Raw genomic sequence first — 14660 nt, forward strand, 5'->3', positions numbered from 1 at the left:
TCTCTCTCTTTTCCAGGTAAAAGTGATGAGAAGTCTTGATCATCCACACGTTTTGAAGTTCATTGGGGTTTTGTACAAGGACAAGCGGCTTAATCTGATAACAGAGTTCATTGAGGGAGGCACTCTGAAGGATTTTATCCGTGACACGGTGCGTCCTGATTTTAAAATCCCTTTTTTCCTTTCCTCTTGCTTCTAGGAAGGGCCATACATCATCTGGTAGTGTTTTAGTCTTTGTCACTGTCTCTGTTCACCTGAGATGAACTTTGCAAGGAGAAAGGGAGAGAGACATGGAATAGGGACTGAAAAGCACAAACACACTCTATGAAATGAAAGGGAGAAAATGCAGTTGTGTGGTTGCATTGGATGAGAGATAAAGGAGGTATGAAGTGTTTCCAGGTGAGGGATTCTAGTGGGAATGTTTTCCAGATCACCCACTGGGTTTGCTTCAAATATGGGTTTCACCACAAAACATAAGGATAACAGATGATATACCTCTCTCGTTCAGTCTTTCATTGTGTCTCTCTAATGCACTATAATGTTTTCAATAATTGTGTCTGTGTGTGAGTAATTTGTGTCTGTAATAAGCGGCTGCCGTTATGTAACGATTTCCTCTCTATTTCACGGACAGAATAGCGTGCTGTCACACTGGGCTGTATTATAGTGTGGTTATAAACTAGGCCAGCAATTCATCTCTCTCTCTTTTTATCCCTACAGGACTCATTCCCATGGGAACAGAGAGTTAGTTTTGCAAAGAGCATTGCATCTGGAATGGTGAGTGGGCTTCTGGGTCTACACACATATAGCATTGCAAAACAATATAAGCTATTGTTGTACAATATTTGAGGTAATTTTGGATTATCGTTTACATACTTATATATACATATTATGAAGGTAATGGTGAGATAACATTTTAATGGGTTTTGCAGCCAGTTTAATGTAATTATTTGGATGTTAAAAATTTTTTTCCATCCCAGCTTAATATGCAAAGACTATACGACTTCCGCAGGTTGATTTTCCTCGAAGTGTAAACACTGTGCCTCTGGTACTATCAAAACGTTGTAGTTTTATAGTGTTTCAACCAGTATGATGCAGCAATATCAGCTCAACCAATGGCATGGGTTTTGTCAACTGAGAGCAAACAATTTTGCATTATGTTTGGTGTCATCAGAGGAGCAATAATACTAGTATCATTTTCTACTCAAATTTATTAGTCCTGTTTTAGTATGAATATGAATCTGTGACATCTCCATGTGTAACATTTCAGAAATGCCACGTCAGGACATTTTGACGGACATTTGATTTCTATTTCTCTTGTAACACACTGGGTAGCTCTACATTAAGTATGTTTTAATTTGGAGATGCACAATATCTGTGCCATATTGTTTATCACTTATCAGCCAGTATTAGTATATTTTATATTTATTGGCATCAGCCATTAATGGATATTTATCCATCAGTGTTGGATATTTAAAGGATTAGTCCACTTTCAAATAAAATTTTCCTGATAATTTACTCACCCCCATGTCATCCAAGATGTTCATGTCTTTCTTTCATCAGTCGAAAAGAAATTAAAGTTTTTGATGAAAACATTCCAGTATTATTCTCCTTATAGTGGACTTCAATGACCTCCAGACGGTTGAAGGTCAAAATTACAGTTTCAGTGCAGCTTCAAAGAGCTTTAAACGATACCAGACGAGGAATAAGGGTCTTATCTAGTGAAACGATCGGCCATTTTCGAAAAAAATACAACTGTATATGCTTTATAAACATAAATTATCGCCTTGCACGTGCTTCTGCTTTCTGCATTCTTCAAAACACTTATGCTGTATGTCCTACGCCTTCCCTATTCAACTTAAGGTACGAACGCGGCGCCAGTTTTGTTTTTTTCCGTAAGTAGAATAGGGAAGGCACGTGCAAATAATTTGTGTTTATAAAGCATATACAGTTGTATTTTTTTCGAAAATGACTTATCGTTTTTGCTAGATAAAACCCTTATTACTCGTCTGGTATCGTTTAAAGCCCTTTGAAGCTGCACTGAAACTGTAATTTTGACCTTCAACCGTTTGGAGGCCACTGAAGTCCACTATAAGGAGAATAATCCTGGAATGTTTTCATCAAAAACCTTAATTTCTTTTTGACTGAAGAAAGAAAGATATGAACATCTTGGATGACATGGGGTGAGTAAATTATCAGGAAAATTTTATTTAAAAGTGGACTAATCCTTTAATAGTTTACAGGTGCTGGTCATATAATTAGAATATCGTGAAAAAGTTTTAAAAAAATGAAACTTTCATTTATACTAGATTCCCTACATGGTTTTTTTTGTTGTTGTTTTATTTGTTGATTAGAGCGTACAGCTAATGAAAGTCCAAAATCCAGTATCTCAAAATATTACAATATTTACATTTGAGTTTCATTAAATGACCATCCCTACAGTATAAATTCCAGGTATCTCTTGTTCTTTGAAACCACACTAATGGGGAAGACTGCTGACTTGGCAATGGTCCAGGAGACAATCATTGGCACCCTCCACAAAGAGAGTAAGTCACAGATGGTCATTACTGAATGTGGTGGCTGTTTACAGAGTGATGTATCAAAGCATATTAAATGCAAAGTTGACTGGAAGGAAGAAATTGGGTAGGCAAAGGTGCACAAGCAACAGGGATGACCACAAGCTTGAGAATACTGTCAAGTAAAGCCGATTCAGACACTTGGGAGAGCTTCACAATGAGTCAAATGAAGCCGGAGTCAGCGCATCAAGAGTCACCACACTCAGACATCTTCAGGAAAAGGACTACTAAGCCACTTCTGAAACAGAAACAACGTCAGAAGCATCTTACCTGGGCTAAGGAGAAAAAGAACTGGACAGTGAACAGTGGTCGAAAGTCCTCTTTTCAGATAAAAGTAAATTTTGCATTTCATGTTGAAATCATGGTCCCAGAGTCTGAAGGAAGACTGGAGAGGCACAGAATCCAAGCTGCTTGAAGTCTAGTGGGAAGTTTCTGAAGTTAGTAATGATTTGGGGGGCCGTGACATCTGCTGGTGTTGGTCCATTGTGTTTTATCAAGTGCAAAGTCAATGCAGCCATCTTCCAGGAGATTTTGGAGCACTTTATGCTTCCATCTGCTGACAAGCTTTATGGAGATGCTGATTTCCTTTTCCAGCAGGACTTTAGCACCTGCCCACAGTGCAAAAACCACTTCCAAGTGGTTTGCTGACCATGATATTACTCTGCTTTATTGGCCAGCCAACATGCCTGACCCCTGAATCTATGGGATATTTTCAAGAGAAAGATGAGAAACAGTCGATCCAACAATATACAGATGATCTGAAGGCTCAATAGTGCCTCAGCAGTGCCACAGGCTGATCACTTCCATGCCACACTTCACTGATGCTGTAATTTGTGCTAGGAGCAAGTCATTTGCTGTAATATGTGCTGCCGACCAAGTATTGAGTGTACAAATGAACATACTTTAAAGAACTTGAACTTTTCTGTTTTGAAAATCCATTTTTTGATTGATCTTAGGAAATATTCTAATATTTTGAGACACTGGATTTTGGACTTTCATTAGCTGTACGCTCTAATCATCAAAATAAAAAAAAAAAAAAAAAAAAACTTTTGAAATGTTTTACTTTACATGTAGGGAATCCAGAATATATGAAAGTTTCATTTTTAAAAATAATTTACAATAAAAAAACTTTTTCACGATATTCTAATTATATGACCAGCACCTGTATACCTATATTAAAATTTAGATTATCGTCTAACAATAATTATTGGGTTAGTTCACCCAAAAATTAAAATTCTGTCATTAATTACTCACCCTCATGTCGTTTCACATCTGTAAGAACTTCGTTCTTCTTTGAACACAAATTAAGATATTTTTGATAAAATCCTATGGCACAGTGAGGCCTCCATTGACAGCAAGATAATTAACACTTTCAGATGCCCAGAAAGCTACTAAAGACTTATTTAAAACAATTCATGTGTCTACAGTGGTTCAACCTTAATGTTATGAAGCGACAATAATACTTTTTGTGAGCCAAAAAAACAAAATAACATTTTTTTCAACAAAATCTAGTGATGGGTGATTTCAAAACACTGATTTATGAAGCTTCTAAGCTTTACAAATCTTTTGTTTCGAATCAGTGGTTCGGAGCGTGTATCAAACTGCCAAAGTCACATGAACCATTGAAATTTCGAAACGTTTCAAAACACTCATGACGTAACAGCAGTTTGATAGACGCTCCCAACCACTGATTCGAAACAAAAGATTCGTAAAAGCATCACGAAGCAGTGTTTTGAAATCGCCCATCACTAGATATTGTTTAATAAAGTCGTTATTTTGTTTTTTTTCTCGTCGCTTACTGATAGATAGATACTGATAGATAATGGAAAAAATATAAACCTTGAAGAGGTATCTAATATGTGTTTTTTTTTGTGTCCAGACAATATCAATAGTATTGTCTGTAAATTCTGTTGTTGCATGCCTATTCAGATTGGCTGCCATTGTATCGTACCATGCAATATTTGCACTTCCAGTGTGTTCACACATTACTTGCCACAAAAAACTTGTTAAATTACGCCTAGTTAGAACACAGTTTTACTTTCATTTCCAAGAGCATGTGCATCCCAAATAAGACTTGTCTGAGTAGTTTAAGAGACTGTGAAGCAATTTCCTGTTTAGTAGGAGGTTTTGTTGTGTCCTGTTGCCTAGTGTTGCTGTAATGCACCACTTCAGTGTTTGTATTAGTTATTCTTGTTGTAGTGATGATCAAGTGGTAGATGTCTAATAATGCACCTCTGTCTTTCCTCATTCTGCTCAGACACAACCTCTTTTTCTTTCTTCTCTGATTGATTTTGTTATCTTCTTTATTCTTTCAGGCATATCTGCATTCAATGAGCATCATACATCGAGATCTGAACTCTCACAACTGCCTGATCAAACTGGTACGGGAGTTTCACCCATTTCACATTAATTTAGATCAAAGTCTATATTTATTAGGCCTTGCTTAGGGAGCCCATGGCCTAGAATAGCTGACGGGCTTTTGTCAGCACAAACAGAAAGGCTAAAGTAGACAAGCACCCAAAAACAAGTTATGTAAGAACACTTGAGCAGGAGAGAGAAAATACATTGAAGTGTGAAGATCTGTTCTTTTTAGTTAGTGGGTGCTCGCTTGTTTAGTTAGTGGTAAGAAGATAAGAGAGGAAACGCTGATATTCACATATCCTCAGTGAATCAATTATGACAAGCTATTTAAAGAACCTTTTTAAGAGAACAAATGGCTTCCCTTTTTAGACATGCACATTTAGACATGCACAAACAGTTTAAAGCTAGGACTGACTTCTCGTGTTATCAAGATTTTTGACACACTTCTTCAATATTTTTTTGAATTTTTTTCTTTTTATTATTTTGTTCCTTTATACTCAAACTTGTATCATAGAAATGTTTATCTGTCATGATAAGCATTTTTGCACATTAAGCATAAATCTATTCATCTTTGCTCGACTTGTCTGACCCCTGCAGGACAATACCGTTGTGGTGGCAGATTTTGGTCTGTCTCGTCTAATCATGGAGGAAAAGGTCAAGCAGCCACCCCCCGACAAACCAACCAATAAGAAAAGGCTGTTTAGACGCATTGACCGTAAGAAACGCTACACTGTGGTGGGGAACCCGTACTGGATGGCCCCAGAAATGCTCAACGGTGAGAAAAGAGAATTACACTTAGGATCTTTGCATCAAGAAAAACAAATAATCCTAAACTAAATATCCATCCGCTTTCACATGCGGTGTCTGAAAGATTTAAAAATATCAGTGAATAGTTTTATTTATGTGACTACATTTTATAATCTGCTTACTGGATGGACATCAACTGGACATGTAAATGAGAATGTCAAATGTACCTATATCACCTTAATTGTCGTCTGAGAATATTGTCCTGTTCCTCCAGGTATATTGTCATCATCTAATATAAAGGTGTTTGTGAGTTGTTCTGTAAGATTGTTTTTCTTGATGGAGCTCTTTTCTTCTGTGTAAACAGGTAAACGCTATGATGAGAAGGTGGATATTTTCTCCTTTGGCATTGTACTTTGTGAGGTAAGAGTCTTATGGAGTGGTAAACATCTCAGATTTTATGGCATCTCTTTATGAGGACAGCATGTGCTCTTAGAACTAACTGTCATTTATGTAAGCGCTTGTCGAATACAAATGTAGGAATGCTGAAAGCTTACATTACACTCAACTGGTTTGAGTCAAAACGGCTACGTTTCATTCTCGGTTATAAAGCGGATGCTTGTAAGTTTCATCATGTTTATTTCTCTTCCATTTTTCTTTATTCATTCTTCCTTCTTCTTTTGGTAATAGATTATTGGTCAAGTTTATGCAGATCCTGAGTGTCTTCCAAGAACGCTGGATTTCGGGCTTAATGTGCGAAAATTCATAGAGAAGTTCCTTCCTGAGCACTGTCCTCCTGCTTTCTTTGCATTGGCTGTGGCTTGTTGTGACCTCGCCCCTGACAACCGGTAAGTTGCACTGTGTTTTGTCACAAATGCCCTTCTTTTATAAGCAGTAATGTTGAAGGTGGTTTTCATTCATTTCACTTTTTTTTATGACAATTATCTCACCTAAATATTTGCTCACTCTATGTATTTGGGTTTTTATAATGGGGTTATTTTGTTGTGCAATAGCTTACACACAGCACAAGGAAGCTTGATTTCAAACTTTGATTTGAATTTACTCAATAAAATAAGAACAACTAAATTAAAAGCAGTAGCACAAATAAATACAACAGAATAAAGATACAAATTAATGTTTTTTTTCTTTTTTTCGGGTAGGTCTACTAACAGTAGTATTCAGGTATAGAAACACTATAGAAATTGAATAAACTGTAAATTAAAAACAGTTAATTCACTGTAAATTTAAAAACAAGAGTAAATTTGTACTGTAAATTTAGTCAAGAGCAGTGAGTGAATTTCTCTGTCTTTTGTTGTTTGATTAACATTAATGACACAAACAGCAGTAGCTATATTGGGCTGCTGCCTTATGCATGGATCCAATATACTGATACACGTTTTCTTTGTCAACTGCTTACATTCACTTAAGACATAACCGACTGCGTTTATGAGGATACTCAGCAAGACGGGCATTTTTACATAATTTTGTGTGTATTTGATAATTTAAGCACAATAAGCTGCAAAAAAGAACTTGATTTGGTACTTGCGATCTGTTTGCAAGGCTGGTTTATGTGTGTGCACTTTGTATGTGACTCTGAGCAGTGCACACAGAAAACCATCTCTTAGAGAGTGCACAGGTACTGAATGGTGTAAAAAGAGGTACAAATTATAAATGTTTCGAAACGCAAGCGAAAGTCTTGTATCACAGCGTGCAGCTCGCTTGTAGTGCAGAGATGCAATTTGCTGATGTCAAGATATTTTAGCACATTTTAGTTTAGACATTAGCACATTTCATACAGAATGGTAATTCAGTGTGCTTTAGGTGAAAAAGAAACAAATACATAAGAATAAAAATGGAATGCATAAGAAATAAAAATAACAATAAAAGCAGAGAATACCCCTATCTGGATGGAAGAGTCAGAGAGTTTGGGTCAGAATATTTGCCAGGTAGCTGTGCGTTAAAACAGTACCTTTGCAAGGGAATAGTCATAAATAATAAATAAATATATATATATATATATATATATATATATATATATATATATATATATATATATATACTGCAGTCACAATTTCATAAATAATGTTATGAGATAATGTTTTGTTTTATAGAATATTGAATTATAAAATTATTTTTTTATTAAAATAAAACCACCAGTAGGGCGACAAGTCACTGCTTTAATGAATTGAGTCAAATAGCTGATTCATTCTGGAATGAGTCATGTCTAAAAAAAAGTTGCTGCCTTAAATTTAAGTATAATCAACTTACCTGTATAAGTAATTTAATTTTAAATTACATTAAACAAAAAGAAATTAAAAAAAAAAAAAGCTGACAATTGAAATTTGCAGTAAAATATCCAAAAACCACTAGGCCAGTGTTATATATTTTGTTCACTTGAGTACTTACAATAACCCAAATGTTTGCAACTATTTTTAAATCGTGAGAAAGTTGCAATTTTAACCAAGGCTCCGGGACGTGTGTGGAGTCGCCTGTCATTTGCATCATACCCGCGTTATTCTCGGTTTCCGGTTGTATTTTTTTATACATGTTTTAATAGGCAAGGGAACAATTGTTTCGATATATTTATAGACAGAAAATTAATTATTATTATATAGCTCAACACGTTTAGTCTTACTGTTTAAATCTAATTTTTTTTTTGTTTTGTTTTTGTTTTGTTTTTTTTGCGAGTACCATCCTTTACCATGCCTCAGAGAAAAACACTATTTTGTGAAGTAGCTAACATAGCATAATCAGATGCAGCTTTATTTTTAGTAACAGCATTTTCTCCATCATACAATACGTTTTAAAATTAATTGCATGCCATTTATCAACACAAGCCATCCAGCATTTAATATGATATTCTAAAATCGATCTATCTTACTGCAGTGTGCAACAAGTGTCTCGCATCAGCTGCCGAGCGAACCCACAGAGTAACGTTATAACATCATTTTCAACACACTCAAATGTATCTAATATGATAAACAGAGCTGCGTTACCTCATACTCATGACCAGAAAAGTGGAAGCGGCGCCGGCGACTAATAAAAGTTCCGCTGCTCGTGAGGCGTGTGTTGCTCAATCGCTCCAGCGGCCTCGTTCAGCTCCCACAACACTGGGTCCTGCTCTGCTTCATACTACAGTAACGTTAATAATCGCATCCATGAACATGATTTCTTCCCGAGTCCTATCCCAATTCTTTTCCACCAGCCGTTGAGGTGAAGACCACATGTACCAAGATTCCGCTCTCAAAATTGGCGTCATCAAGCTACGCCTTTGTTTTGAATAGGCCTCTAGCGACCTCTAGTGGACAGAAAATATTACATATTGCACCTTTACCTTATTTTGATGAGTTAAAGTTTTCAACTTATTGGTCATATCATTTTTTTTTTTTTTACAGTGAGTTCTTCTGTGACTTTGTTTGGAACTGTTTTCGTTGGCGAAATAGAGCAAAACCTACATTATTAACTTTTTTTTTTCCTAAAATGTAATGAACATTAACTTATTGTTTATTGAAGTATATAAAATCATTATCAAATCGGTCGATCTGATATTTGGGAAAAGCAGCACTCTTGCTTGTGTACCATTTATTATAACAAAAACATGGGCATTTTGCCCTCATAACTGGAATTTTAGGGGCATTGTAACTGCATTCCAAAAGGCTACATCATGCAGTGAGAGCGTCCCAGGGCATGTTTTTGTTTGTTTTTTGCAAAGTGAGTGTTTGCACTTCTTGGCCACCGTACGTTTGCGAGAGAAAGAAGATGTGGAAGAACCACTGAATCAATCATGCTGTTTTCAAATGTGGATTCATTTAATCATCTAACCAACATGCTATAGTGAATAAATGTTTGCAGGAATTTCATACATTATAAGACTGTGGGAATTGTGCTGTGACTTGTGCTATACCCACAATCCAACTCTGAAATTCAGGGTACGATTAAACATATATTCTATTATACAGTTTTTTACAGGTTTTTCATGGCCGAACGAACCCTGATTGTTACTAGGGGCAGGCAGATTTAACAACATGAATGACAAATTAATTTTTACAAATCTTCCATGTAGTCTCAATTAATATTAGGACATGAAAATTGTAATGTTGTATACTGTATTTTGATCAGTTAAATGCAGCCTTGGTGAGCAATGAGAATAAGAGACTTTTTTTCAAAAACATTAAATCTTACCAACCCCAAACTTTTGAATGGTAGTGTATCTAGCTATAGTATGAACAGTGGTGATTAACATTACCCAGTAATGGACAGAAAGACCTCCAGTTCTTACCTTTTTCCTCTTCCTGTCTTCTTCAGACCTGCTTTTCAGAAGTTGGAGGACTGCTTTGAGGCATTAACTCTGAATCAAGAGTTGAATATCCCTCTGCCTGCTGAACTGGATGAACTTCAGCAGAAATTTTTAAGGACTTATGGACCCAGTGAAATTGCCTCTGAAAACCAGGAAAACAACAGGGACTAATCCAGTCTCAGCACAGGCTGGATCTTTTTTTTTTTTTTTTTTTTTTTTTTAAATGAGTTTACAGAACTGAGAGCGTTTACCTTGGGTTTGCATATTGGAAACATGCTCATGCTGGTGTTCCTTAGAGAGATCTGTCTCAACACACAGAACTTTGAGGGCATTCTAGAACTGCAAAGGGTTCTAGGCAAATTTCTGTTTAGGGAACAGATGCATTTCAGCTTCTTGACTATGAGCTTCTTGTCGCTTCTGTCTGATTTGGATGGTTTAGTTATGATTTAGCCATGTTGTTCAATCCTTTACGCCTACCACTATTTAAGTTATCATAGATTTCCTTGATTAAGTTTCCCGCAATTGTCAGATTTAATGAAAATTTGAGACCACTCTAATAAAATTAACGCACAATAAAATTTTGGGGAGAAATGTGCTTAATTGTCATGGAAGTGTCACAGTGAGTATTTTACAAATAGGGTGAAATGTGACTTGGACATGTTTTCAAATTACAGCCTAAATAATATGGAAAGTTCTATTGATTTGTGATATTGAAATGACCTGAACTCTAGGAATTAATGTAAATCAAGCATTGTGTTGGACCACATCGCCCCCTGCAGGTAGTTGTGCTTATGTACACTCAATCGCTAGATTGTTTCTGTTTTACTAGCACTTGAGGTCCTGACCTCTGTAACTCTATAATCCAAAGACAGTAAGCGATAAAACTGTTATGAAAGAAAGCAGCACGCTTCTAAGTTCTGATATGCGTTCCAATGTGTGGTTTCTTGGAAATGCTTCTTATATTGTAGTTCGTTCCTGGTACATCAGCTATTTAAAAACTGGAGTTGTTTGTTCCGCTGTCATGGGCTCACCTTTTAAATATATCATGACTGGGCAAGAATATTTTTTTCTCTTTATCAAAACCTGCTCTGGAGTTGTATTCTCCAAGTGAAATGATAAGTGAGATCGTAATGCTGGATCTTGACCGGTCGTTTCTACGAGTTTTGAGCTCGTTTCTGAAACAGGCTATAATCAAAATATCTGCAATTGCAGAATTTAACAAGTGACGGTTTGAGGATGTTTGAAAATGAATGTCATCCTCACTTTGATCACAAATGTTTAAATTAAAACTGGATATATTTTTCATCTTTTGTATAGATTTGATGTTGCGTTGGTATAATGTGGATTTGTGGTATGCATATGTTTGTAGAATGTGAAAAGCTGTGCAAGAGCATTTTTCTAATCGTATGTCAATGGTACTGACATGTATAAAATTATAACCACTACTTGTACACTACAGGATTCCTTACACTAATGTTTCATGAATAAAAATGGAATAAAGTATTGGCTGTCTTCGTTTGCTCTCTTTTTCACCAATTTCATATTCTTTGAAAGTGTTTAATCACCCACAGGGAGGCGCTGTTGTGTAAGTATATGGTGCTGACTTTGGTTAGTATGTGTATACTGTACAAAGTATGTATAGAATGAGCTTCTAGATTTGATCAAATATATCAAAACGGTGTCCTACAATGAAGCGTGCTTGACATGACCTTGGATCATTATTGTGACAATATAGATGGTGGCATTGCGAAATTTTCTTGACCTGTTTCTTTTCATTTTTAATATTTCAATGAAATAAAAGTTAAATATGACAGTCCTAAACGTACAGATAAGTTAAAGTGTAGTCATTGCAGTGTTTCCCAAACCTGGTCCTGGAGCATCCCCAGCACTGCAAGTTTAATAGAGACTTCAGAGTACAATTCCAAATGGCATTTGCCAGCCACACCACTTTCTCATCTTTTCAAAAGTGTAATCATGAGCAAGCAATCATGAGCTGTGTTCTCCATGAAGATGAAGTTTCAGCGAAGGATAAATGTATTTCTAGCTCTTGCATTAGCACTACTACTAGATATATTTATGGAGAAGAGAAATAAATAAAAATAAAAAAACGCCCTGTACAGCTATGATCAGCTGTTCGTCCATCTCGACTGAGCTTTCAATGTTGTTACGGAAAGGCCAAAGCTGACTGGTTGGTTGTTGTCACATGACCTGTGGTGTGCTTGAAACATTCTGAAAAGATTTTTTCATCTCGCTGCGCCTGGAAAAAATGAGGGGAGGGGAGCGGAGGCCTCTAATAGAATGACTCTCATAACGAGAGGAGGCCTAACAACACTCTAGTTCAAGAGCAGTGGCCAAGGAGGCTCACAGAGAGCCTAAGAACTTAGCCCATGGCTGAGCTAGGAGGCCTTATATTGACTCTAGAGAGAAAGGAGGCCTAGCTACATCCAACGTGTCAGGGAGACCTCATAGAAGGCCTATGTCCCAAATGTTCTGTAAAATTTTAGAATTTTTGTCACTTTTAGAGAACTTTTAAGTGAAGTTGTGCAAGGTCACGAGAACGTCGCCTTCTGCGTGCGTGTTTTATAGAAAATAATAAAGTTTGAAGTCACCGTTATTGAGGTGAGCGTTTGCTTGGGCTCTTGATTCTTGACATTTAACGTTAGATTTTCTTTGGCTGCTTTAACTGTTTTGTCAAGACACACGTTATAGCAAAAATGCAGGAGAAATTCCTTGCTAGAAATTTTATGTTCACAGATGGTCATGATGTGGAGTTCTTATAAGGTTTTGGGGATGTTATTTGGTGGACCTTCACAGAACATGCCGGACGTTCTCTGAATGTTTAGGAAACCATATTTTATTTGGAAATGTTCTCAGAATGTCCTTGCCAAAAAATGTAATTGAAAATTAGAGCTAAATTAACTAAAGCCGAGTTCAGACTGCACGATTTTCAGAGTAGTCGGGTCACTTTTCTTTTCACACTGCATGACTATCTTGGCCAGCATTCAGTCGCTGCTGTGTTCATACTGCACGATGGATCGGCGACAGAAGGTTTCACACTGCATGACTTACAATAGGAAGAATCGCCGACAACTGTCAGTGCGTTCCAAACGGGATATATCGCCTTCCGAAGGGCACTTCGGAGTGAAAATAATCATGGCCGCCATATTGAAGGGTCGTTCCAAACCGAAGTGCTCAAAACTGGCCACTTCAAAGGGCCCTTCGGAATTAAGGATTTTGAAGGGAACAACTGATGGACACTTCGGGCCCCCATGATCCTTTGCACAGGGAAGTTTGGCGTCACAGAATGGGTACAGGAGGCTCAGAGTTCGATTAACTATAAAGATATGTATAATATTTGCAAACGGACCCTGCGTTCCATTCAGAAGGGCTCATCCCTATGCCCTAATCCCTTTAAAGGGTTTACCCTCCGGAGTGAGAGCTTCGAAAGGATGAAGGGTGAAGGGATCAAAAAAACTCTTCTTTTGGAATGCACTTCTGCGTCATCTTAACGAGACAATCAAGGAGGAGTAACTTAGATTGTGCAAGCTGCGCCCTTTATTTAACGTTAGTTTATTTATTTATTTATTTATTTATTTTAGGTTTAGCGCATGTAGGCTATATTGTATTTATGTATTTTAAACATTTGAATGGACTGATAAAGGGAGCTGTAAAGTATTTTTGTTGAAGTAGAAAGTCGTTTTGACCATAATAATGTACCAAATCTAACTCATATAAATATTAGGCTACAGTAGTACAGAAAAATATTATATATTTAAAATATGTATAAAATATTATACATACCTTTATAGTTAATCGAACTCTGAGCCTCCTGTACCCATTCTGTGACGTCAAACTTCCCTGTGCAAAGGATCATGGGGGCCCGAAGTGTCCATCAGTTGTTCCCTTCGAAATCCTTAATTCCGAAGGGCCCTTTGAAGTGGCCAGTTTTGAGCACTTCGGTTTGGAACGACCCTTCAATATGGCGGCCATGATTATTTTCACTCCGAAGTGCCCTTCGGAGGGCGATATATCCCGTTTGGAACGCACTGTACGTTTCACAACCAAACACACGCGAGATGTGACAAGGAAACAACGCGATATCACGCGTGCAGGACCGGAGTTATTATTATTATTAAAAACGGTAGCCCGCAAGAAGCTTGAAATACGAACTGCATGTGCGCTGATTTGCAGTGAAAACAACATAAAGAAAAGAAGAATATGGAGGAGGAAATGGTTGGGGAGACTGTGGATTGTGTGTTCTGCAACGAGAGTTGGAGGTAAATAAATAACTTTTCAATGTGCTGCTCTTGCGGATGGTCAAGCAAATGTTTGTTTTGTTTCCGTTTGATATAATTGTAATGTTTATGTGAATGAAGCCATGCTTGCTGATATTGTGGTCTATAACTCCTCCCCGAACTCCCCGCTGCTCTGTATCTTGCTCTCTCATTGGCTGTCGGTCATCGCCGATGTAGTTTTCAGTCAGAACATTTTCACACAGCAGGATTTTGAATCGCCGACAGGTCCAGATATTTAGCATGCCAAATATCTCACGGGTGTCGGCGACTCGTCGGCGATTCTCTCAGATCGCGTCTTTGCTCATTCACACTGCGTGATTGTCACTCGCGTGAACGAGCACCGATTTGCCTGTGATTTCGGGCATTTGTTGGCGATTTCTCAAAACCTGTCGG

General features: G+C 37.2%; 1 protein-coding gene across 1 annotated transcript in view; it reads left to right on the forward strand.

Annotated features, from left to right (window-relative positions):
- limk2 (LIM domain kinase 2) overlaps window positions 1–11475 on the forward strand; it is a 32909-nt gene extending 21434 nt beyond the window's left edge. Inside the window, exons 10-16 of the mRNA XM_048187089.1 lie at window positions 17–148; window positions 715–771; window positions 4886–4951; window positions 5529–5706; window positions 6043–6098; window positions 6366–6523; window positions 9981–11475. Of these exons, the coding sequence (XP_048043046.1) occupies window positions 17–148; window positions 715–771; window positions 4886–4951; window positions 5529–5706; window positions 6043–6098; window positions 6366–6523; window positions 9981–10143 (810 nt within the window). The 3' untranslated portion in view covers window positions 10144–11475. The remainder of the gene's footprint in view (window positions 1–16; window positions 149–714; window positions 772–4885; window positions 4952–5528; window positions 5707–6042; window positions 6099–6365; window positions 6524–9980) is intronic.
- The last annotated feature ends 3185 nt before the right edge of the window (window positions 11476–14660 follow it).

The sequence above is a fragment of the Megalobrama amblycephala genome, linkage group LG4, assembly GCF_018812025.1.
Source record: "Megalobrama amblycephala isolate DHTTF-2021 linkage group LG4, ASM1881202v1, whole genome shotgun sequence".
Taxonomy (NCBI): domain Eukaryota; kingdom Metazoa; phylum Chordata; class Actinopteri; order Cypriniformes; family Xenocyprididae; genus Megalobrama; species Megalobrama amblycephala.